We start from the raw sequence: 26,568 nt of genomic DNA, 5'->3' as shown, positions 1-26,568 counted from the left end.
GGAGGTCGGTCCAGTTTACGAGAGAGAGCAGTATGAGAAATCAGGCTCTCTTTCCAGTTCCAGTTCCGGGGGGGCATGACTACTGTTATACTAAAAAGACAAACGCCTTCCCTCCTCCCTTCTGACCATTTCAAATTTTATGCACCAGCAAAGCCCACAACGCTGATATAATTTTTTTTTGCAGCCCATTCATACTGCTCCTGCCTTTCGTGTCCTGTTATGACAAACATGATGATCGAGTGTGTTTTTAACAAGTGATTACATGTATTTTTCATAGGATTAGCTTCTTCGCCGGCATCATTAGTAGCTGAAGCAGCAGCAGCAGCACAGCACGCCAACGCGCAAAACTCCGGAGCAGGGAACCGATACAGCGGGAGCGCGCACCACAGGCGCGCATGCACAGCTGTCAGGACCAAGGACAGCAGCAGCAGCAGCAGCCGCTCAGCCCGGAGCAACCAGCGCGCCACGCATCGGTGCTGAGTTCGGAGAAAGCGCACGGGAACAGAGGCTGGAGAGAGCGATACTCGCCCCGGAGAGGAAGCCGTAAAAGCGTGGGCTATGGTTTAAGTCTTTGTGGCTGCCACTAGAAGGTTTTGCAGCTCCTCAAAGGAGAGCAAAGAAGGTGGACAATGCGGGTTAGATGTCCCCGGTTGACAGCCTGTCTCTAACATGATCATGCACATTCCTCCGCATTGCATATAACCAAACCACCTTTTTTTGGACAAAGTCTTCCTCTTCCTTTTTTGGCCTCCCTCCCTCGCTATCACCGCCCACCTGGATTGTGCCTGCAGTCGCGCATTCAACTGGCTGAGCTGTCCAGAAGCTGGTCGAGCCGACCCGCCACCGGGGAGAAAAGCGACCGGGCTGCGCTGTGCTGTTTGGTGGTCCACACGATGCGTCTGTTTCTGCTGGCGGTGCTCTTCTCGTGCTCCTGCGCGCGGGCCGGCTGCGAGCCGAAGATCGTGAACATCGGGGCCGTCCTGAGCCAGAAGAGATACGAGCAGGTCTTCAAAGATGCCGTGACCCAGGCCAACCAAGTCTATGGCAGGGACAAATTCAAGCTGACCGCCATCTCCGTAACGCATAAATCCAACGCGATCCAGATGGCTCTCTCCGTCTGCGAGGACCTCATCTCCAGTCAGGTACAGTTTACTGCCAATGGGCTCTAGTTGCCTTATTCATATCTTTTAGTATATTTGCCACGAGCTAAATGCCAAGTCCACCTACCTAAAGATAGTTGCATCCGGGTGTCTTTGAGGGACTGCTTCTTAACAGAGAAAGTTTGTGCTTTCGGTGAAATTGCTTACATTTCAGAAGCATCTTTGTTTTTTCACCTTTGCACCGTTGAAGGGATTGGTTGTCATAACTAGCTTATTAGTCTCAAATTCTGAATTAAACCTAGACAGACTATTTTATTAGATCTTCAGCTGCAGAATATCTATCAAGCAGGAACATGTTAATGTAGGGGCAGGAAGTTAGACTACATATTATGCTGGCCTTCTGTTGTTCCATTTGGCACTATTCCACACTTTAACTCACATTTTAGTTCACTTTGTATAATACACTGATCCCTCTACAGCTCCATCTGTTTTCCAGAAATCCAAAAATAGGCTGTGGTTTGGGGCAATAACTCGGATGAGAGGGCAATTGTACTTTATAGGACACCCAGCTGCAGAACAACTCAACCAGTCAGGAGTGAAAATGTGCAATATGTAATTTGTGATTAATGGCTTGGCTCTGACCGTGCGTGTTGCATGATGAGTGAACATTTTGGAAAAAGGAGGCTGGAATGGTTTGAGGTAACAGTTTAGTATGTTTGGTGGATAATGACCTCAGTTCCTCTGATAGTGATCCGAAGCATGGGTGGCATGAGAAACTGTCTTTGTAAGGTATACTAGGAGGAGGCGCATGTTAAGAATGACCTGAAATGTGAATTATCTTGGAGATTCACGCCATTTGTGCTGCAGATGTAGCCAGCAAAACATATGTCATAAGTAATACATGATTAGAGAGTGTGTGCCTTTGAGAGTTGAAGCATGCTGACAAATGCACCGACCATCCTCTCGTGGTGATGCTCAACACAGCTTTTAAAAAGCGCCAACATTATGTCACAGCATGTTGAGGCGTGAAGTCCCTCTTGCTCTCACTCTTCTTTCTCCCACACACATAATTAAGCTTTATAAAAAAAAAAGAAAAAAAACACCCACAGCTTCAGTGTTGCTTTCATGTCCCTGGTCCTCTGCTTAATACAACGAGTCTAAGAGACACAGGCTTGTAGGAATAAAACCATCATATTCTGTCTCTGTCATACAAAGTAAGAGTGTACAATCCACCCACACGAGATTCTAAAGACAACACCAACAATGTTCTCTGTGTCCCCCGTGAACTTAAGGGACATTAAACTGATTTACAGTGATTTATTGGGGATATTGTTTACCTTAACTACCTGCCTAACCCTACCTGCCTAGCCCCTTAAAAGACCGCATTATGTTAAAAATTTCAGGTTCACACTTGTTCACCATACACATCCTCACAATGTGAATGTGTATGAAGAGCAATAGTCACACACACACACACACACACACACACACACACACACACACACACACACACACACACACACACACACACACACACACACACCTCTTGTGAATGAGACTAAATCACACTTGAATTGGACAGAAAGTCTATCGAAGGTGTAATCTGATGAGATCAGTAGGTGCTAGCAGTCACAGAGGAGGGAAGACTGTGGCAGATGGAAGAGTAGATGCCTGGGAGCAGTCCTTGGAAGATAGACCTCATTTTTGACCCAACCATACGGACTCCTCATATCCAATAATCCATTCCCGCACAGCCATGCCAACTTTATTCCCCTTCATCCACATCTCCGGGGCATTTCTCAAATCGATTCTCACATAAATTCATCCTTTTACTTGAGTAGTTGGTCAGCTTGGGCTCACTTTTTGCAGGAATAAGACAGCACAAATTAATATTAGTCTGCCAGCCCACACAGTGAGCATCATCTCAAGGAGAAGTTTCTTTTTTGTTTTTTTGCTTCTCTCTATTTTTTGTTATAGATGTGGTTGCCCCTGGCTACAATTTATGTCTAGATTCAAGGTTCACTGAATGAATAATGAGTATATTGCATGTTAGGCACACAGAAGTTTCATTCAAGCTAAAAAAAAAATAAATAAATAAATAAAAACCCTGATGTTGCCGCCAAGGCTTAATTGCTGGCTCTGTCTAGTGGACAGCTTCCACTGCTCACTGGCCTCCAATGTCCTAGATTCTGTGAAGCAATCAGTTTGTGATCAGTGATTAATTCCAAATAAAAACTGAAATGAAAAGACTTTAACACAATTCCTGCATTTTAATCTAGTCTTAAAGGGAAACTGCACATCAAATTGCACAAGGATGGAGACATACACTTTTTCCTATTCAGTAACACACACACACACACACACACACACACACACACACACAAAGCCACAAACTGAAAACACTTGTGTGGAGCTGCTTAAAGTGACAAAAACTAAATTTGAAAACTGGCCTCTTTCTAAAAACTATGACCCAGTTACTCAAAAAAAGTTTGAATGTTGGAGCTTTTTTCTTTTCACTGAACTACACTGTCAACTGCATTACTATGCAAAAGAAGGACTGCATCTCTTGCATGCTGAAAGGCTCACACTTTTGATGTCATCAGTGGCTTCCACCTGCTTTCTTTAGGTGGTTGGCGCTATTATGCTCAAGAGAAGGCAGACCCAGACCCAGAGGCTGGGCAACTCACATCTAAACAAGACCTGGGAGAAGATGTGTGTGTTTGATTTTGGAGGACACTGTGTCTTTAAGGGTCTGTAAAAATAGACTGTATATCAAAGATGGATGACGCCACCTGGACATCAACTATTGATTTTTTTTTCAAGCCTAAGTATTGGTATTTTGTGCCACAAGTATGTAACTTTAAGCCTTAATGTAATTTGAACAGGTCTCTTATTAAATATTGCGACTCAACCCCCTATCCTAAAGATTTTGGTATCTCTAAAGGCAAAGACCAAAATATTTTTTATAACAAACTGTAAAATAGTCTTTTCTCCCAGATGCACCGATTCACTTTTACTGTATAAAAAGGTGAATAAAACCATTGTGACTTCTGGCATTTGTTAGTGAAAAGATGAAGTTCATCATGAAGCTGATGGATACTGCACGCAAAAAGGAAAGACACTTACCAATCACATGATAAAACGTATCATACGTTATCCTTGTTTTTTAAACCCTTTAAGACCTAACCTAGAACCAAGTCTGCCAGAGCTTATCTTTATATTTTTACATGCTTTAGTGACATTTTTGGGAGTATTTCAAGTTACTATACATCAATACAACCATTATATCCCAAATGTTAATAATATTTATGCATTAAGTCCATAGCAACGACACAAAAAAGCAAAAAAAAAAATGCAATAAACTATAAAAGAAAAATTGAAAATGTTTTTTTAACACATATTTCTAGTTAGAGACATTTCAGAGGGATATCCCTCAAAACTGTAAATGCAAAAAAGTTGCACAAAATAGTTTTCAACCACAGGAAATTTATTTTGAGTGTCTTCATAGTTTTATTTTTGAGATACACCCATTTTTATATACTGCAGGAAAAATGAAAATAAATATTGTAATGCAAATTTGCAAAAAACAAACATCATTTGCATCAAAATATACTATTTCCAACAGTGTAATTTGAGTTCTAAGCATCCCAGAAACTATAAGAAAGGCATAAACTCAAACAGGAATTTTAAAAACACCAGCATATCTTTGTAAATGCCATATAAGACAAAAACTACATTTTCCACAAAAATTACGTCACTTCCGGTTTCGGGCAGACATGCGATAGTTCTGTGACAGCTCTGACCTCTATTCCAACGTAGGAAGTGCTATAAACAGCTGATTGGATCGGCAAAGTGTGTTTCTGGAATATAATGTTTGTATTGCTGCAAGTGCTTTTTATGCAATTTTTGTAAAGCCATATGTGGAAGGAAACCGTGACCGGGGACAAGATGAGTGTATAAGATATAAGTACAACTCCTAAGGTTTTATATGCAAAAAAAATTATTGTGCTAGCTTATGGCTTATGAGGTTGCAATTCTACCAGGCTTTAAAAATAGCTGCGCAAAACGGAGGCTGTCCACTCTGACCAGCCATAAAGGGTTACCTGGAACCATGTTTTAAATAATTTTTTCATTGAGATATATTTAGCTTGGCTTCTTTGTACAACAGGAAGCATCACTCCCTCTTGGCCATTAAAAGATTGGAAATTTAAGACACCTGGTGTGTCTTCACTTTTCGGACCTGAAAGCTACTTCCATCTTTAATATACAGCTTCTAAAGAAAGAAACAAAGATAGAAACTGCTGCCCCCAACATCTATCGGAGTAGGATGAGTGGTCTTAACATTTTATCTTAATGGCAGTGTCAAAATGACAAAGGGTCCTTCTTCTGTATCTCTGCAGGTCTATGCTATCCTGGTGAGTCACCCTCCCCAGTCCAATGACCACCTAACCCCGACGCCTGTCTCTTACACGGCAGGCTTCTACCGCATCCCTGTGGTGGGGCTCACCACCCGCATGTCCATCTACTCAGACAAGGTGAGTGATGGATGTGAGAGATGTAAAAGGAGACAGAGAGAAAGAGGGAAACAGGAAAAACAGGAAGAGCGTGAACACAGAGTGGAGGAATAAGAAGCTCCCCTGGGGCATCTTCAGAGGCTTCCTAGATTAAACGTCCCATCAGTGTCCATTAGGGGAGCTGTGATTAAATGGGTTTCCAGCTGAAATTTGAAAGAGCATCATTAATAATGCCTCCGACCTGACTTGTGTTCTTAAGAAGCACAAGCAACCAAAATGAAACTAAAGCAATCACATAAATGCCAAAGACATGAATTGAGTGTTTAAAGTGACACAGTCCATAATCTCCCAAAATAAGGGAAATGAGAGGCATTCAATTCAGAGATTTAGATAGGCCTGGGGGAGATGTGAGGAAGGAAGATCAAGGAAAGGGATTCCATATTGTTGTACATGATATTTATCCATTGTGTTTGCTTTTGTTCACTGCCACAAAACATCTTAAATATGTGGTGCATGATTTGTCTAGAACAGATTGAGCAGCTAAAATGAACAGCATACAAAACCATATCCCAGATCACCAAAAGTATGTGGACACTCAATTAAAGCTATCCAGATGTAGAGACTTGCAGCATCTTCAAATAATCCTGTTTTTGCATTCAAGTCTTTATTTTGATGGCTAAGGCTCTTCACTTTTATTTGTGCCCCTACTTTTAAAAAAAAGTATTTATTTGTTTAAAACTCCTGGTGCAGACTCTGGACTCTCAGCCAGAACATAGTAGTAACTTCAGACTCCACTCAGTCTCAGAGATCCTCTTTTTCCCAAGTGGCTAATTACTTCCTTTATTGATATTCTTCAAAAGAGGAGAATTTTGGGGATGCAGCGCATGTCCACTGCATACTGGATTACTTTTGGGTACACTGTGTATACTTACAGTCTTATGTTGCAATCAATGAGACCATTGGAAATTTAGCTGTTATGTAGTTCTACATGATACATTTTTTTTTATCTTGTGCACACGGGATAATTATCATGTTGTCAGAATATGATTTAATATTATTTCCACTTGATAACAAACAGATTTTAAAAAACTAATCATGCATCTTTGCTGATCACCTTATTTTCTGCTCAATGCTCCTCAGAGTATCCACCTGTCCTTTCTGCGGACAGTCCCTCCCTACTCTCACCAGGCGCACGTGTGGTTCGACCTAATGCGCGAGTTCAACTGGAACCACATCATCCTGATAGTGAGCGACGACCACGAGGGCCGGGCTGCTCAAAAGAGGCTCGAGACCCTCTTGGAGGAAAGAGAAACAAAGGTGAGATGCTCTGGCTCCCGGCCTCCTAGCCTCCTCCCCCGTCCCCTCGAGTGTATGAGCATGAGCGTGCGAGTGTTTAAGGCTTTTAAACCTCAAAGGTCTTCTATGTATGTGACTGTTTTCCTTTCTGTTGTGTGGCCACATCTCTTTCTCACCATTGTGTAAACATTGGCTAACATTCCTAGAGACATTACCAGCGTTTAATGTGGTCTAATCTTACAAAAGTTTGTATGTTTATTTGCTCATCTTCACTTTGCTTTTCTCCATAGTCCAAATTATCCAGTGTCTTTCCACATTGGGAGCCAAATAGTGGAATTTAACATGGGGCTTTGCAAACCATCACAGATTTAACTGTTTCACTGGAGTCAGGTGTTTCTTTGCAGGCTTTGTTACTGCACACAGAGGGCTTTCCTTTATTGCAACCTGCTACTTCATGTTTGGAAGATAAGAGGATTTATTTTTTTCTTTTTAGCGCTGATGCTTCCATTTTAAGTATTGCTCTGGGCTGTGTATATGGGTCAGTGAAATGCTGATCTTTGAGCCAAAACAGACTTGAGACTGTGATGATGTGTGCCCTTTGGGGCAAAGAGAGTTAGATGGCTAGAAAGATGAAGAAAAAAACAAAACAACTGCATCTATTTCATCCATTTAATAAGATGAAATCACGTTGCGATGCATTTTCTCTTTGTACTCTGCGTTGCTTGTCCCTCTCTGGGGCTCTTTTGCTGTAATTGTGTGGCAGAGTGAAATGAGTCCTGATTCGGAGACTTAATTAAATCAGAAGATGAAGAGACACTGGGTATGACACACACCCGAGGCAATTTTGCAGAAGGCAGCTACGGTTAAAGCAAAGCTGCTTAAATGAAGCGACCGGGATCGGCGTCAGACACCAATCGGAAAAAAAACACTCTCGATTGTGAAACTGCAGCTGCGCACTTTGAACCATAACCAGTGACAGTCAGATGGTGGAGATGTGACTCACATCCTGCACTGGAAAAGATAAATTTGTATATTAAAAGCCTGTGCAAGTGCAAAGTCTTCGTTTGGATCTCAGAATGAACCCATCTGTGCATTCAGCTCATTCAGTCCCATAAAGCTGAGCGAAGTGGCAGCGACTCTCTCTGCTGATGAGAGCCTCTACCGGTAATTATGAATATATTTAGTCCTCACTGCAGTGCCAGTTTGAGAGTTTCTGGGCCCTGAGAAGGATTTGTTTGAGAATCTTTCCAAAAACATGCAGAGATAATTACACTGAAACCAGTGCAGAGCAGCATAAGACAAGTCCTGTATACTGCTAATGACTGTTTTCGCCATATCCAAAGGCTGATGTATGTCTTTCAGCTGTGCCGTAGCGCTCAGCTGCTGTCGATAAACCATAAAAAATTAACGAATCCTGCTGTCACACTGGCATCATCCTTCATTACCACGAGCAAATCCTCTATAGTTTGTTTTGAGTCAGTCCAACATACACTCATCTATACACTACTGGGTAATGCCTGTTAATCCATAGCTGAAAATAGCCGTGAACAAATGGTTAATCTGGACTAACATTTTCTCAACACTACAGATTCCAGCTCTTCCACTAAATTACTGCAGCTTTTCTTTCTTAAATGAAGCATTAAATAGGAAGAAATATGCAAGAGGCTTAGAGCCACACGCATGTGGAGAAGTTGGAAAGCTTTAAAAGGCACGCTGATGTAGTTCTGGCTATGCTGAGAAAATATTAAACAACAGAAGCCTTAATATCTTAAAATGCAACATGATTTTCATAAAATGTCACAAAAGAAGAATCAAAACTTGGTCCCCAGCTGACAGGACAGTTGGGGTTTTACGCTTGGCAGTGTGACAAAATCCGGGAGTGTAACCTTCATACTCTTAAATGACGAGAAAAGAAATGTCAGAGAGCAGCTGCTCAGCTCACTTTCCCCTCGGCTCTGACATCCCGTGTGTCACTTAACAAAATAATCATGATAAAAAAATCTTTTTCACTACCAAACCAGCTTTTTCTTTATAGATTTGTCTGGATGTCATATCTCCAAATGCTTTAGGTGATGCTGAAGGATTTCATTTTGTCTCAGGTAGACCACGCTCTAATTAAAACTGAGAAATGTTGCTCTTGCTAATCACCTTGTTGTGCTGCATAAACTCAGTGACAGGCAAGATGGAGTATTTTTAGCTCCGTGGTAAGTCTTTAGCGAGGTCACACAGTCACAGGGGGGCTGTCACCACCAGTGAAAAGGCGCTGGACACAGTGGACTTAGCCAGAGAGCAAATGTGGCCAACACAAAGTGAAATATTAATGCCTGGCTGCAGATACAAAAATAGAGTGCTCAGAAAAACTCAGGGGATAAAGACAAAGTCCTTTTTTTCTGGAAGGCTTTAGAGAGGGTTTCTACTTGAATTAGATGCAAAAAATTCTCAGTTTATGATAAATTTCCAACTCGATTTTTGCCTTTATAGTTGATAGGATACAGAGAGAAATGCCACTGCCAGGAGCTGAAGATCAAACACCATTACCGTAAGGTTTCTGGGACACTTTTGTAACATTACTTTGAAATAAATTTAGTGATCTGTCACCACTGATGATAATTCCAGATATTCCAAATATTAGGTAGAAGATCCTTTTGCAAAAATACAATTTATATACACTCACTGGCCACTTTATCACATAGAACCTAACAAAGTGGCCAGTGAATACCACAATTCACCTTGATGCTGATTGTTGCAGGCAGCTCCTTTGAGTTTTTTATAAGGAACAACTTACTAGTAATGGTTTGAACCCCTTTTGTTCTTCAGAACTGCCTAAATTCTTCATGACATAGATTCAACAAGGTGTTGGAAATATGCCCAAATCATTATACCACCACTGCCAGTCTGAGCCTTTGACACAAGGCAGGATGGATCCATGCTTCCATGTTCTTTATGCCAAATTCAGACCCTACCACCTGAATGTAGCAGCAGAAATCGAGACTCCAGACCAGGCAACACATTTGATTCGCTTTCTTGATGCTCGTCTGTATAGCTTGGTTGTAATAAGCGATTGTTTGAGTTACTGTTTCCTTCTTATTAGCTTGAAGCAGTCTGGCCATTCCTCTCTGACCTCAGACATTAAAAAGGCATAAGCCCCCAGAAAACTGCTGCTCACTGGATATTTGCTCTTTGTTAGAAATGGTTGGGCGGTAAAATCTCAGTAGGTCAGCAGTTTCTGAAACACTCATTTCTTCCTCGTTCTGATGCTCAGTTTGAACTTCAGTGGGTCATCTTGACCATGTTTAGATGCCTAAATGGAGTTTCTTGATGACTGGCTGGGTAAATATTTGCTGTTGAACAGGTCTATGCAATGAAGTGGCTGGAGAAACATCTATGTGTTGTTTTTATAAAATAGAAACATTCTTTTCCTTTGTTTTTTGTTCTTATTCTCCCATTAGCATCCAACAGTTCTCATATCTATATCATATATGATAATTTTTTATGGGCTTTTTATTCTTTTGGAACACAACAGCATCCACACAGAGGTGTTTAACATTTGTTTGTTTGTTTGTTTATGTGAATAAAAGATTTACTAGGCAGCATCTGTTGTCAGTTTGCTGAATAGTGCATTGATGCACAGTCAGCCTGAACTTTGCAAACGGGGGAGTGCGGACCAGAGTGCACTGAGGTGTGAGCTCTGAATCCAGGCAGCTGTGAAAGAAACCCTGTGATGCAGAAACACGCAGTTTGCTATTTTACTGCAAAATGGCTTCTAAACTCAGCCTGGACTCCCAAGTGGCTCCTCTCGCAGGATACAGAACAGGACCAGAGTCTGAAATGGTGACACCACAAGTGTTAGATAGCCTGAATGTAATTAAACGTGCATAGGAATCCCCTATCGGATTGCTCTGTCTCGCTTTCACAACACATTATTTTTGTTAGTACTGTGCTACATGCTTTAGGTGTCAATCAAGCTGAAAATGCCACAAAAAACAAAATGCTGCAGATGGAATGTGAATGTTTTTTGTGAAGATTTATTACTTAATTTGTAGACCAAGAGCTTTCTGGACCTGCCCTACAGCACCACCACTCACATTTTATTAACTCTGATTCAGCTCTGTGGGAAACCTTTGTTTCCTTTGTGCAATAAATTTTGAAAACAAGAGCTTGCTACAAAGTCAGACACTTTTATTGAGTGCTATATTTTTATTTTTCTAACATTCCCAGTTTAGACAGTCACCCTCAAAGTCACCAAGTTGGGACAGAAGTTTTCCGGATTTGCTGGATTTTTACGGGGTAAAAAATGACTGCGTGTTAGCAGTTGATGTTGAATTACTGCTGTTACTGCTTGCAAACTGCAGCCAAGCTTTTAATGATTGTGTCTGAGGATGCTAAGTATAGAACGAGCTTCTGAAGATGATGTTGAATGAGCAGATGGTTTTGTGGAGTAGCAGTTTCTTTTGCAAGTGCGCCATACTGCGAAAAATTTAATGAGCTCTTTGTGTTTTTGTTAAGAGGCCAAAAAAGTGATCACATAGAGCTGATTTTTAAGGCGTGCTGGAAATCTGATCACTCTCCTTGACACTTATGTTTGCCTATGCGGCTGGATTATCACTAATAATTGATGCATCACATGCACAGTACATGTAAATGCTGTATATACTTAATATCTGTTTTTAATAAGAGGACATAATCTCAGCATGATTGCAAGTGGTCATCTCTGATGTTTTTGCAAGCCCCACTGTTAAAGATCCCAATTTGAAGCAGAAAAGTGGAGATTTGTTGGAATGCTTTACTGCCCTCCATTTTCAACTGTTTATAATATTTTTCTGTGTCTGCATATTTTCTCTGTGCACATTACTCATCAGAATAAAAAAAGGAACTATGAAAACCTCGACCAACTGTCCTATGACAACAAGCGAGGACCTAAGGTATATTTGCATGGTCAATGCACGCCGCCCACCAACTTTCCAAACGTAGCAACTAGAAACCAGACCAAACCAGTCACCAGCCGACCCAGAAATGTCCCTCTCTTGGTAGCACGTGTTTTCTTTAATTTTTACTTTGAGACATTTCCCTATGATTTAAATGAAGAATGATTTTGTTGTGAAAAAAAATCTATAATTTTTTAACATAAAAAAAAAATCAGTGGCCAGCGCCTCGCTTTTATCATTTTTCATTTTTTCCTTCAGTAAAGGAATGCATGTACTCAGAACACACACACTCACACACACAAAAAAAGTTTGCAACTCCATTCCTTTGTGGAGAACCGGTAGTGTGGGACAAAACCGTTTCCCAGATGCTACTTCCTCCTGTTCTGTAGCACTTCCCCAGTTTTCAGCAGTTTTTTTGTTGGGGGAAAACGTCCCTCTCACCCCCCTTCACCTGTTTTTAGTTACTGGTTGCATTGACCTTCTTCTTTCCCCCTACCTAACACATGCACGTCCTTCTTTGGAGCCTTGATAACCCTCAGTTTGCATGCGAACAAATGCAAAAGTTTTTTTTCCCTTCAAGCTTTTTTTATTTTTTTAGTTCAGCCGGTTCCCCTGGATCGCTTTCCTTTTTATATCTCTGTCTCTCGTTTTCAAACAAAATCGGCCAAGCTCAAACCAACAAGGTAAAGAGGCAGCATGGTGTCTGAGGTAGGGGAAAGTAGCTGGCTTGACCTTCCTTATGCCCCAATCACAGGCAGAGAAAGTCCTCCAGTTCAGCCAGGAGACTAACTTAACTGCTCTGCTGCTGGAGGCGAAAGAGCTGGAGGCCCGAGTCATCATCCTGTCCGCCAGGTGAGGTGTTTTATTTATTTATTTTTTAAATAAATAACATACATATATTTATAGACCTTCTGGAGAGTGCTTCAAAGGTTTCGGCTGCACTAATATGGAAAGTTGTAGAAGTCCTGCAGCTCTATATTGAGCTTTGTATTTACTTGTACTTACATTTCTGCATTTCAGAGGAAAATAATTCAAATGTATTGTATTTTCATAGAAATGTGTCTATGAATAGAATATACACTTAGATTTCTTTTTGATGTAAGTAATCATACACGATTGATAGTGATGGATTCTGACACAGGGCATCAATGTGTCCAAAGCCTGACATCAGTTTTTGTCATTTCACTCAGTATAAGAATAATATAGCTTGAAGTAAATATTGTAAAAGTGAATGCAATATCTAAAATATGAGTGGGTTTTTTCTTTTAAATTAAAATGTGGGTAAAGTCAGCCTTAGGGTTTTTTGTCATCAAGTTACAAATATGTAAAGATCTTGTGTGTTTAGCAACTTTATGATAAACGTGTCTCCCTTATATGAAATTATGTTTTGGGGATTTTAAGAATATAAAGCAGAGGATTCTCTGCAGTACAGAGTTGTGTGTTTTGGGGCCTTTTTTAGCTTTCATAATTGGCTGCCCGGGATGATATGATGATTTCTGAAAAAATCTGGGATACCAGTTTAGCTCACGTGGTTGAACAGGTGACCATGGTTTCAAGTGTGACTCCAGGTCTTTTGCTTTCACCATTTTCCTCTCTAACTCTTCACTATTCTATCAAATAAAGACGTAAATATCCCCCCGAAAATGACAAAAAACTGAAATGATAAACCTTCATCAATAGAAAGCCATTTCTTCAGACTAAATCATAAAATGCTGTGCAGACTAGAGAGCTTCATACTGTTTTCAAGGAAAATGAACTTGCATAAGTGTCCATCCATCCATTTTCTTCCACTTATTCAATTCAGGGTTGTGAGGGAACTGGAGCCTATTGCAGCTGTCATGGAGCATGAAGTGGGGTTCACCCTTCACAGGTTGCCAGTCTGTCGCAGGGCTACAGCTAAATGTATCGTAACAATTTACTATGCGACATGTACACGATTGGAAGACAGTTATTGGCTAGATTAAGGGGGAAATGACCTAAAGATATTTATTACAAACCAGAATTACAAACTTTGTCTAAACCCTTAAAATTTAAAAGCAACAATTACATTTTCTTCGGTTTTGTCCTATAATGACTCACGATGATCTATTTTTAATGAAAAGTTTTTAATTAAAAATCCATGAGTGTCAAAACTTTAAATTATTAATCTTTTATATCATCATGGCTGACTTTGTTTCTAATGCTCGGAAAAGCCGTCAGGTTGGATTTTGTTTAGTATTTTTTGTGATTCATGTCACTGCTCCTGTTTTGGTTACTTGAAAGCCTCGACAGACTCGCATATCAGATCAGCATCATCTGCTGGTTAAAACAATCAATTGTCTTTTATTGATTTAATTTTAACAAATTCCAGTGAGGAGGACGCTGCCGCAGTGTACAGGGCTGCCCGTTTCCTCAACATGACGGGCTCCGGCTACGTGTGGCTGGTGGGCGAGCGTGAGATGTCGGGTAAAGCCCTGAGTGAGGCGCCAGACGGTACGTTCATCCAGCTTAGATCACTGGGAATGCACCAGTTTACCTCGGCTTTACTAAGAGGCCGAGCATAACACACACAGGATTAGAAAGATTAACCATTTATCGATGGGTTTATTACATGATTATTTGTATTACTGCTTGTTTCGTGTTGAGCATTTAAACGTTTAAGCATTCTTTGTTTAAAGGTTTAAATGTGGTGTGTACACTCAGTTTTTACTTTAAATGTGTGTGTATCCTGGCTCATCCAAGGCTAAATTCACTGTGCTAATCTGCCATATTAACATCCTGGTCTCTAATGAATTATAAAGGGAGAGTTTTGCAACAGATAACTGATAGAATGGTAAGCCACAACAGTCTTTTTGTATGTATTCGTGGATATTTTTGCACATGTCTCACAGGTCACGGTATTTTATCACTTTCTGGTCACAAATGTCGACCGTTTCTCCCCCAGGCACTCAAACACAAGCAATCCCCGCAGAGCATTTGTTGTCCTGTCCGTGTCCAGTCTCTTCCACCTGCACTGCAGCTTCTTTTAGGAGCCTGCAAGACTGATGGACCTGGTTGCAATCAGAAAACTTAGCTGAAGTTGGATTGTTGCTTGGTTTAAAAGTAGGCCTGGTGGTATTTTTGTTTAGCGAGAACACAAATAATATGTGTGCCTGTGCTGAGTCCTCAAACTTTTGCCAGAAGGGCTGAAAAATATAAATCCAACTTCAAGGGACTCCTTGCACATGCTGCGAAAAGGTCATCGGTGACAACATCAGAAAAATGATCCACTTATTTCTGCTGTCTTTTATGAGACACTCTTATTGAACTTACCCCTCCCAGTGGATCAGAGCTGGATCAAGCAGCTGATGTCTGACCTTTTTTCAGGATGTTTAAACTGGAGGCCCTATAAGTTTTTTTCCACTTTGCGCATTGCAAAAGGCTCCTGAGAGAGTGTGCCTTGCTCAGGAAGGTGATTATCTTTATGTTGTTGGAATGCTCTCAGGTCTAATCGGCCTCCAGCTCATCAACGGGAAGAATGAGTCTGCCCACATCAATGACGCAGTGGCTGTGGTAGCTCAGTCCATACAGGAGCTATTTGAGAAGGAGAATATCACAGAGCCTCCAAGGGGATGTGTGGGCAACACTAACATTTGGAAAACAGGACCCCTTTTTAAACGGTAAGCTTGGCACAGAAGCTTTGCATGTTTCATGGTTTTAAAATAATCCTTTTTTTAATCTTATACAATATATGGCCCAAATGTTTCGGCTCCTCTACCACTTCCATCTAAAGCAAATTACAACTGATTGGCTTTCCCTTTGTAAACAAAAGGTTTGAACAGCAGGTGGTGGGGCTTTTAGGATACCATACAAACCTATTTAGTTAAAAAAAACTTTTTTTTAAACTAAATAGGTTTTAATCATAAATACTGTGGCTTCTTCATTAGAAATCTTTAATATGAGCAGCTATTATTACAACAGTGTAGACATATGACAGAAAATGTCATATAAAAAATGTCTCAATTAAAAATAATTGGAAAATTAAGATATGTTAGAATTTCCATTATTGTGATAAAGGGCAAAAACATATTAGACATGCTCAGGTTTAATTACTGAAACAGGCCTGCAATATAAATAAGTTGTATGCTGCATTGCAGTCATTTCCCCCCCATTGTTGACAGTTTTAATAGATTCATCAGATTTATCAGGTTTTCCTGAATGTACCATAAACCTTGTATTTGTTATTTCCAAACGAAGCCAGTGAGTTTCAGCTGACCCACTTAGAGCAGCTTCGAGGCAGCATAACAAAATATAAAGCGCTGCTTCCAAACAAATGCAACAGCAAGTATTGTCAGCACTCAGCAACCACAGCTCTGCCTTTCGTTAACAAGAGATGTGGTGAATCAATTTTATTTATTTTTTGCTTCGTGCACTGAATTAAGAGCCCTACACTGAGCAATTTACAATAAAATACACTGTTACACTAACATGAGATGATGCACAATGGCCTTACATGGGCACATTTGCACTGATTCACACAGATAACAGTTTTCATGTGCTTGCCACAGGGTGCTGATGTCATCTAAATATCCCGAGGGTCTCACAGGGCGTGTGGAGTTCAATGACGACGGAGATAGAAAATACGCCCACTACAGTATACTGAACTATCAGAAGTCCAGACTCATCCAAGTTGGCATATACAATGGGACGCAGGTACACAAAGGCACCTACAGATGTCCATTCCCTGTTTTATACTCACAAACCATGTGTGGATTTTGTCTTGCCCACATACAGAATCATCTGTTTTTTATTTATTGTGGGTGGGTGGGAGTCAGTTTTCTATCTATACCACATACCAGGTAATGTACATCTACTCCGCATATCTGTGAGCCTTTGCATAAAAAAGGCAGTTCAACAAATGCTCTTTTCTATTAGAGGGATATTTCAGATTCTTTTACTCATCATATGATGACAATATTGGTAAATGTAGCACAAATGTCATTCAGAACTCCTGGATGCAATGAGGGCAAGAAGAGAAAGTGGCAAGATTATAAAATCAGTCTTTCTTTTTTTCAATCCTGCTTGCATTGCATGAAATGGGAAATACAACCAATCATGAACCCCAAGTATGCAACAGAAACCGATAAAGAGGAAATATTTCACTCATTTACCATTTTGCAAAGCACACAATAAACTTCCAAGTACATTTTTTAGCGCTGGCTGCTCATTTACTCACCATGAAAATAAAGGTTTTAGTACATTTTATTAAACTTTAGTGAGGAAACTAAACAAACACAGCCCTTGTTTTGGCTCTAAATGTACTCTTCAATCTTCCACTGATCCAGTTCGGGTTCACGGGTGAGCAGGAGCCTACACCAGCTGTCACAGGGCAACAGGCAGGTTACCAGTCTATTGCAGGGCTAACACAGAGAGACAGGCAACCATTCACATTTTTGGCAATATTAGAGTTGTCAATTAACCGAACATGGATGTCTCTGGACTATAGGAAGAAGCCAAGTACCCATAGAGAACAATCTCCATTTAGAAAGGCACTAGGCGGCACATTCAAGCTCAGGACCTTCATGCTGTGAGTCAATGGTGCTAACCACCAAACCACCATCCTGCTCTGGTCCACTAACGATGTATCCATCTGCGAGAGTGCCAGCCTCACTAATATCACCAGAATAGAGCTGTTGTGCAGTTTTAATCAAATCCAAGCCCAATCAGAGTGTACTAAATGTAACAAATTCAGTTTCTGATTCTAATTTTACTGCTTGTTCTTTGAAAATCCCTGCAGTTTGTAGCAAGTAGACTAAGGTGTAGCATGTGACTTACTTCCCATTACCGCTAATCCAACCCTTCTGTAAAATGGAAGCTGTTTTATAAGCCTTGTTTCCATCCCACTCTATTTTAGCTAATGGTGGATATTCAACTCAGCCAGGCAGCCGATAAAGGCTGCAAGGATCAGCTCTTCTAAGCTCTTCAGGCGACAGGTGGAAAAGTAATAATTTCATGAAACCCTGTATCATACAAAAGTCAGAGGTTGATGCAATAAATAAACTGCTGAGCTGTGGTTATGTAAAGCTGACTCATTAGTGATGCTCACCCACAGTGCTGAAGCCTCATCAGCAGCAGGCCTTCTGTCAGCACTCACCTATAATACTGTATATGTGTGTGTGGCATCGCTACAGGTGGTAATGAACAATCAGCGGAAGATTATCTGGCCCGGAGGAGAGACTGAGAAACCACAGGGCTTCCAGATGTCCACTCGACTAAAAGTAAGACACCTTCACTTTGCTGCTGCAATGTGGCACTCATGTCTACACGGATAGACTGCGGACCTGAGCCGAAATACTCGTGTTGGACAGTGTGCTAACATCTCTCTCTTGCAGGGAAGCTAATCTGTGTTCTTAAAGCAGAACTGACATATTTGCTGTGACTTTTATCTCTTCACTTCTGTCTTAGGCCTCGAGAGAAGCTCATCTGTATCCTTGTTTATTATTTTTACTTTCACCTGTCCATCCTTGCACATCTATATGTTTTGGTGATGTGTAATGTATGTTTTTCTCCTAAAGCAGATGCATCTCCAACTCCGTGATAAACAGATTTCTGTCCCGTCTGTTGTAGATAGTGACAATACACCAGGAGCCATTTGTGTATGTGAAACCCACTCTGCCTGACGGTACTTGCAAGGAGGAAATGACATTAAATGGAGTCTTAATTAAAAAGGTTATCTGCACTGGGCCCAATGAGACCATCCCAGGTAACACATCAGGGACGTTTACATTATCACTGTGCTTCTAGCGCACCCGCCAAACATCCACCGGAGATGCATACATATATATGCAGCAGGTATCTATATATGTATGCATGTAGCCATTCAGACTGAGTGATTGTTGGGATGCTGGCACACACCTGGTCTGTGTGCAATGAGGCTGTGTGAGGTTGTCTGCAGTGTATCAGTGTGTCATGCATTCTGTGCAGTCTACATGCGCCGCCTTTGGATTCAAAAAAGCAAAAACAAAAAGAAACCAACAACAAATGAACCAGTTTCCACCAGGTTGTGCATAACTTCCAAATGTTGCTGTTTTCGTTACAGGACGCCCAATCGTACCCCAGTGTTGTTATGGATTTTGTATTGACCTCCTGATAAAGCTGGCTATGACCATGAACTTCACCTATGAGGTGCATCTGGTGGCTGATGGAAAATTTGGAACTCAGGAGCGGGTGAGTTTCACATTAAGATCCATGGTTGGTGTATTTTGGCTCACAAGAAGAATATATTTTCCATCTGCAGTCATTTAAATCTGGTGGCATGCCTTTATTTTGGGACTTTCCTGTAGTTCCACATGAATGTGTTTAAAAATCACTCAGATCTAAAAAGGAGATCATTAGCTCAAGGCAGCAAAATTATACAAATTTCCAGTTGTCAACTACCGATGAGTAGTTGCCTACCAGTTGCAGAGTGGCCTGCAAGCCACCAAGCACTTCCAAGGTCACCAGGTTCAATATGGTTTTGAGTATTTGTCTTTTTGGATGGCGTTTAATGCTTTTGTTAATCGTTTTTTATGAGTCACACTTACTTCACAGGCTCAGAGAACTTGACTCACATTGTCTGTCCTGTCTTCTAAATAATTCAGAAGACAAAGGGAGTAGAGTGCCATTTAAATTTAATCATGTTTATTTTTGACTCGAGTCCAGCTGTTTTACTGCGATCCAGCCTTCTGCTGCACATCCTTCAGCTTTCCAGCTGCTTTTTTTTCTTATTGATTGCCATCTTTGGATCAGATCACTTATATATGAGTCGTAGCTGTCTTGTTGCCAGATTGTGTTTTTACTGCACCGCTGCCAAATCTGTTCTGTGATCCATGAAAATGGAACACATACAAACTGTACATACCACCACTTGTGTGCTGAAGATTTTTTTTTGTGGTTGTTGTTTTGGCAAGGTTTGTTCATTTTTTATGAACCCCTCCTGGGAAAGAGTTGGGTTTTGTGCAGATAAAATAGGACACATGCCCTGCTAGGATCAGCTATATATAACCTAACCTTGTATTGCTCAAGCAGCACACCGTCATGAGTGCACAGAAACTAGCCTGTGACTTATCTTTGTAACCAGTCCAGTCTTTGGTTTCTCTGTTTACATTCTCAACAGATTGCATTACTTTTCCGGGAATCTGCTAATCATCAACTACAATACTATAGAAATATGTTAACAATGAGCTATCAGCAAATATTATTGTATAATATAAAAAAATGTAAGCTATCTTATTTAATAATAGCGGCAATGTTACTATTAAACTGCACTGGCTTATTTAAGATGAAGCTACTACAGGCCTACATGAGGTGCGACTTATGTGTCTATTAATTCTGATGTGCAATAGAAAATGTAATCATTACATTTTTATAACCCAAGGGCATCTTCTTTTGTTCCTGTTAAATGCTTGTAAATGACGCTCAATTTTACTTCCATCTAGGAATCTTTTTTTTTCAGTTCAACAAGGAAATAAATTAGTGTGCTAATAACACTTTATAGCCTGAGGACATTTTGAATGGAATCACACCATTTTGAGTCAAATCATGCATCATTTGGAAGAACAGAGCCTCAAAATATACAATAATAAACCATTTGAGAATCACAACAATTATAAATGTATACTACAGTGCATAGCACTTGGTAAAACAGTAGTTTCTTGCCTTTTTCAGGCATCTCTCTGAGCATATGTTTGTTCATTAAGTATGTACTGTAATGCACATTGTTTTTAAAGGCAATAGTCAATCATACAACATATTCCTAAGCTTTTAATAACTGTAGTGAAATGCATTGCTATGAATTGTAAAATTATGCTCTAATATTAAGAAGTCTAAAAATGGCCAACACATTTTATACCAACACAAAAGTCATATTATGTCCTTCATGCCTGTCCGTATTATTTTTGTGACAAAAGAAATTGGTGCAAAGATTTTCAGGTGTCCCTGTGAAAATATTCACCCTTCTAATGGGTCTTTAGCCCCAAAATCTCAAGAGCACAATCCACTGTATATAGGTGACCTGAATTAGAAAGGACATAAAACAGATTTAATCACCTCCTATTACCATTCTAGTATGTTCAGTGCAGATTTCATGTATCATTGCATGTTTATTTTTAGAGCATTAATTCTTATTTGTCACATATTAAACAAGGATGATCTCTTGAAATTGAGTCCTTCCCAAAACGGGAGCGTGAGGCTGTAACATGTCGCAGAAGCCGTAAGAACTGCAAGAAAGCAAAAAGAGAAGAAACTAGATACGCTGAACTGAAAACCTGCAACCTTCTGAAACCTGAAACTCTGTTCTTTAGGCAAAGCAAGAACACGCTGTTCTATATTTTTGACGTTTACTTGGTTTAACCCAAATCCTTAAATCCTGAAGCAAATCTGTGGTCTAGACAACAGCAGGGCTAAAGCTGATTCAGATTCTCAACTTTCTCAACTCCTTCCATTTTGGGACTCCAGGTCAACAACAGTAACAAGAAGGAGTGGAACGGCATGATGGGCGAGCTCCTGGGAGGCTTGGCTGACATGATTGTAGCTCCGCTGACTATAAACAATGAGCGAGCCCAGTACATCGAGTTCTCCAAACCCTTTAAATATCAAGGCCTCACTATCCTCGTTAAAAAGGTAAGCAGGATATTTGGTACTTAGACCTATGACTAGGGGAGATGCATCTATTGCTTACTTGTGCATCTGTTCATTTATGTAAAAATATAATGAAGCAGAGACAGAGATTGTATGGCTTCAAGAGAGATACATTTTAATACAATTTGCTCAGCTGTGGCAGAAAAAGGTAGTAGAGGTGGTTTCAAGATACCATCTATATTATTTGTATACCAGGTTAATGACAACACGACAAAGAACTACGTAGCTGCAATTTAAAGTGGTGGATGGAGATCAAATCACCCCTGACAGTTTGGAAAAATATTGATTTGATCCGTTAACTTTAATTTCCATAGGTTATTAAAATCTCTAAGTGGACAAAGACCTAGAGGGAATATGAGGTGATGCAGTATCAGTTAGCCATTGCCTCTACCATCTTTCTTTGAAAGAAATGAATGCCATCTGGGAAGGATTAGCCATGGATTACACATCTCAAACAAGTGTTAAGATAATGCGTTCTCATTTTCTGTCCTTGCAGATTTTCGCAGACACAGAAATGAGCCTGAAACAGTAAAAAAGACACAACTGTGTTCAGATATAAATAACACTGGTTAAAATGTTAAAGGCATGGAAACAGTCAAACTTATTTTATCTCATTTGCCAGGTTTAAACCTATTTGATGTATGTGAGTGCATAATAACCTGCACTGTTGTGTAAAAGACACCCTTTATTTTTGATCTTGCATTTTGCACTCTGCATTTTAGTCAGAGGTGTTGGGGATTTTGCCAAAGATGGAATCGAATTATGAATGCAGAAAAATACCATCAGGTTTTGACTCATCATGCATTAGCATGTCGAAAGTGTGTCTTCATTTTCCCAAACACACTGCCAATGCATCAAAAGCATATCCACTGAAGCAGTGTAGGATCATTTTGACAGAGAATAGAACAAAAGGCAGCCAACATCCAAAGAAAAGCGTTGAATGTCCTTCAATAACCCTGAAGAACTATTCCTGAAGACTACTTAAAGAAAGTACAAGAAAGTTATCAAAGCAGTCATGCAAATATTGACTTGAAGTTTACAATATTTGTACAGTTTCTGATTTTGCTTCTGTTTTTATCTGTACATGTTTCCCATTTTCCTAGCTGAATATAAAGAAATGAGGGATGGCTCAAGACTTTTGCACATTACTCATAAAAAGACCTAAATTTTTTTTACCCATAGTACATTTTGAAAAAATTTACATTTAACAGACCACACAGTTACAGAACATATGAGCATATAAGTTTTTTCTTGCTAGAATCCTACTTCAGTGCAATATGGAAGGTCATGGGTCTTTGTCAGTAAAAAGACTGTAAAACCTGACAATGAGCCAGACCAATGGTTCCATAAAATTCTAAAAGAATTCATTATCAATCGATAATCAACTGCCTGTATCTGTTTTCAGGAAATTCCTCGCAGTACACTGGACTCGTTTATGCAGCCGTTCCAAAGCACGCTGTGGCTGCTGGTGGGTCTTTCGGTGCATGTGGTGGCGGTGATGCTTTACCTACTAGACCGGTTCAGGTACAAGGGGGGCCTGTATGTGTATTCATGTATCCATATGTGTATGAACGACTGTGTGTGTGAAGTACATGCTTGTGTGTGTGTGTACATGGACTCCTGAGCACTGCAGATCTTCCCTCGATGTGGACAGCAAGGCAGACAGAGGTGAAGATTGGTTCCAGTCATCCCACAGCTCTGTGCCACCGTCTTCACCCTGTTTTCTTTCTGAGGACTTTGTCTTGCTTCGCCCACTCATGTTCAGTTTTCCTCCCTTTTTTGGGGAATCACTGGGTTTTTCACATTCAGCAAGTTGTTGGACATTTCTCATTTTATATCTTCTGCAACCCTCCCAATTTCTTCCCATAGCCCGTTTGGAAGATTTAAAGTAAATAGTGAAGAAGAAGAAGAAGATGCCCTCACCTTATCATCTGCCATGTGGTTCTCCTGGGGAGTATTGTTGAACTCTGGTATAGGAGAAGGTGAGTCATACCCAGTTGTTGAATTTTCTCTTTCCCACAGAGCTCCTGGATGATGTCTTCTAGTCTTTGAACAGTTTTGCATTTGTAAAAGGATTGATATCAAGTGTCTGTGTGGCTCCAGATATCCAGCTGCTACTGTCATATTTTTCTTTGAAAACGACAAAGAAAAAAGAAAAAAAAGAAAAGCTGGTACAGCTTGTAACAGTTTTGTTATCTTATTTGATTTTCTGTCAAGTGTTTCCTTTTCATGATATTTTATGAGTTTTATATATGTATATAAAAAAGCTACTTTTGCAAGGCTCCCTTTAGGAGAGCCCTCTCTTTAAGATTTTGTACTCATAAACAAACTGATCTATCCTCATAAACTTAAAATGAAACCATTAAAAATCTATAGGACTGGGTGCCAGTTTGTAGAAACCATGTCGCTGCGCCATCTTGAATACAGTGGAAATAAATACTGTCCCCGATGTTGTTCTAATTGCTTATTGTCAGCAGGTTAGTTACTGAGATGAAAACTCAAAACTTGGACTCACCACACAGGTGCACCACGTAGCTTCTCAGCGAGAATCCTGGGCATGGTGTGGGCTGGTTTTGCCATGATCATTGTGGCTTCCTATACTGCCAATCTGGCTGCCTTCCTGGTGTTGGACCGGCCTGAGGAGCGCATCACCGGTATCAATGACCCACGGGTATGTGAAACAAGGAGCTTATTACTACACATTACCTTTTTTCAATCATATTATCAGATTGTGCTTTTCCTTGTCTCTTTATGCAGCTGAGAAACCCATCAGACAAGTTCATCTACGCCACAGTGAAACAAAGCTCAGTGGATATCTACTTCCGGCGGCAGGTGGAGCTTAGCACCATGTACCGCCACATGGAGAAGCACAACTATGAGAGTGCCGCCGAGGCTATCCAGGCCGTGCGTGACAAGTGAGTCTCGGCCAGGCCGGGCCGACCAGAGTACGTGTCGGCCGGCTGTTCGACCTATCAAGCACGTAGACCAGGGCTATTCCAGTTAACTCTAGGGGAGGGACATGGACCTCCGGATCAGGTGGAAGTGGTAGGCTTTACTGCGACATTCGCCCTGATTCAGGCCCATCGCCCAGCCAAGGCAGGTTTCCAGGGACAGCAGCAGGAGTGGACGTGTCAACAGCACTGACAACAGTGTGAGGTTGAGCTAACATTGAGTCGAAGAGCCCCCTTTTTCAGGTTGTACCCAGACGAACATCTTTGAGATTGGGGGAATCCAATGGGGGACGCGCCCTCACCCATCTGGCATTGGATTTCATTTGGGACATAAGCAGCGGTAGAGATTGCTGGTAAACGCTGACTGACACACACGATGTGGTGTGAGAGAGAGAGAAGGGTGGGAGCCGTAAATGTGTATGTAAATCATTGTACTGTTGCACCGTAACCCCCTCCTTCCCCTCCTTCCCCTTCCTCCCCACTTCCTCCTCCTCCTCCCTCCCCCTGCCCCCACAGCAAGCTGCATGCTTTCATCTGGGACTCTGCGGTGCTGGAGTTTGAAGCCTCGCAGAAGTGCGACCTGGTGACCACGGGAGAGCTGTTTTTCCGTTCGGGCTTTGGCATAGGCATGCGCAAGGACAGCCCCTGGAAACAGAATGTGTCCCTGGCCATTCTCAGGTCTGTCCCAGCCGAAGCTGCATTACTCGTATGACCTTTTTTTTTTCTTTTTTTTTTTCTTATCAATATGATTTCATGGTCACATATTGACCCTTTATAGCCATCCAATACATTGCCTTATGTCACATCTTTGTATCTCCCCTTTCCTGCCCTGTTTGTCTGGTTGTCTCTTGTCAAGTGTATCACTGTTTGTCAGTACACGTGTCTGTACAGCTGTCTGTGCTTCATCTGTGTTGCTAGCTGGGAGTAAGCGGCTCAAACATTCGGTCATTTGCGGCATTCATTAACTCTGTTACCTCTCTCCCCACTACCCCCAACCCCCTGCAGTTCTCATGAGAACGGCTTCATGGAAGACCTAGATAAAACCTGGGTGAGATACCAGGAGTGTGACTCAAGGAGCAATGCCCCAGCCACACTCACCTTTGAAAACATGGCAGGTATGGTCCTTATGGCGTAGAGAAAGCGTTAAAAGTGATTGGACAAAAACTGCAGTGGTAAGGTACTGTAGCCCTTTTTTGTCCAATACCTTTACAAAATCGTTGTTTTAGTGTCAGCGTGGTGCTCTGTGGGTAGTGTGCCGTACAGTATCTTGTCCTGTGATTTCGTGCGGTTGTGGTTCTCTATTAATATTGTGTAGTTTGCAGCAGTCGTCGTCAGTAGGAGCTGGTTGAGAAAGGAGGGCGACCACTGAGCATGACAGTCAGACCATGCGTTCATGCTTAGTGGGAGCGGGGGAGATGTAGACAGGAAACTCACGCATCCCTGTGTCTGCTCTGTTTCTGTTCATGTGTCCCTCCTTCACAGGGGTATTCATGCTGGTGGCTGGAGGAATAGCAGCAGGGATCTTCCTCATCTTCATTGAAATTGCCTATAAGCGCCATAAAGACGCCCGCAGGAAGCAGATGCAGCTGGCCTTTGCGGCCGTCAATGTCTGGAGGAAGAACTTGCAGGTAGGATTGATACCCTGCATCCACTGAAGGTGGAAGGGTCAAAACTGGGGTGGAAGAGAGCCAGAAAAACCTCCCTCGAATGAGGGTTGATTTCTGTTTCTCAACCCATCTGAGAACTTTGGGGTTTTTTTTAAGTAGTGATCAAACCAGCAGATCACCATACAAGAAACAGTGATCTCTGATGCCTACATATAATGTAAGGCATGCTGAGTGGCCACCCTGTGGGTTTACACAGTTCCCTGAGGCCAAATGCACCCGTGTCTCTTGTGTGTGTGCCTGCAGGATAGTAAGGAGACTTCTGGAAGTCAAGCGGTGGCTGGAACTCCCTCTTTAGTATGTAGTAGAGCCATTTCCACCGTCATGTCACCTCTCGTTCTTGGCGTAACAATAAGATAATTAGAGATTCTCTCACACAATAAATCTCCAAATGAAAACTCTCCACTACCCACGTCCATGGCATGAACCAGTAGTTCTAAGCTGCTGCTGTGGCGCTATATTCTTCATAAGGTCATATGATT

General features: G+C 41.2%; 1 protein-coding gene across 6 annotated transcripts in view; it reads left to right on the top strand.

Annotated features, from left to right (window-relative positions):
* Positions 1-893: 893 nt before the first annotated feature.
* The window catches only part of grin1a (glutamate receptor, ionotropic, N-methyl D-aspartate 1a), a 33,772-nt gene continuing 8,097 nt past the window's right edge, over positions 894-26,568 (top strand). For 4 of the 6 annotated variants that reach the window (XM_085358022.1, XM_085358020.1, XM_085358019.1 and 1 more), the window contains exons 1-19: positions 894-1,142; positions 5,501-5,635; positions 6,755-6,931; positions 11,770-11,832; positions 12,590-12,687; positions 14,186-14,307; positions 15,299-15,473; positions 16,362-16,506; positions 17,985-18,071; positions 18,421-18,556; positions 18,893-19,020; positions 21,289-21,453; positions 22,877-22,995; positions 23,341-23,453; positions 23,994-24,142; positions 24,229-24,386; positions 24,939-25,100; positions 25,428-25,537; positions 25,905-26,050. In XM_085358022.1, coding sequence (XP_085214148.1) covers positions 894-1,142; positions 5,501-5,635; positions 6,755-6,931; positions 11,770-11,832; positions 12,590-12,687; positions 14,186-14,307; positions 15,299-15,473; positions 16,362-16,506; positions 17,985-18,071; positions 18,421-18,556; positions 18,893-19,020; positions 21,289-21,453; positions 22,877-22,995; positions 23,341-23,453; positions 23,994-24,142; positions 24,229-24,386; positions 24,939-25,100; positions 25,428-25,537; positions 25,905-26,050 — 2,637 coding nt within the window. Of the gene's footprint in view, positions 1,143-5,500; positions 5,636-6,754; positions 6,932-11,769; positions 11,833-12,589; positions 12,688-14,185; positions 14,308-15,298; positions 15,474-16,361; positions 16,507-17,984; positions 18,072-18,420; positions 18,566-18,889; positions 19,021-21,288; positions 21,454-22,876; positions 22,996-23,340; positions 23,454-23,993; positions 24,143-24,228; positions 24,387-24,938; positions 25,101-25,427; positions 25,538-25,904; positions 26,051-26,332; positions 26,384-26,568 lie in introns of all 6 variants that reach the window. The other 2 variants (XM_085358016.1, XM_085358017.1) reach the window with 2 other exon arrangements.

The sequence above is a fragment of the Diplotaxodon limnothrissa genome, linkage group LG7 (genome assembly GCF_057381915.1).
Source record: "Diplotaxodon limnothrissa isolate DT_005_m linkage group LG7, D_limnothrissa_male_GT1.1, whole genome shotgun sequence".
Classification (NCBI taxonomy): domain Eukaryota; kingdom Metazoa; phylum Chordata; class Actinopteri; order Cichliformes; family Cichlidae; genus Diplotaxodon; species Diplotaxodon limnothrissa.
This window is presented reverse-complemented; position numbering and strand designations above follow the sequence as displayed.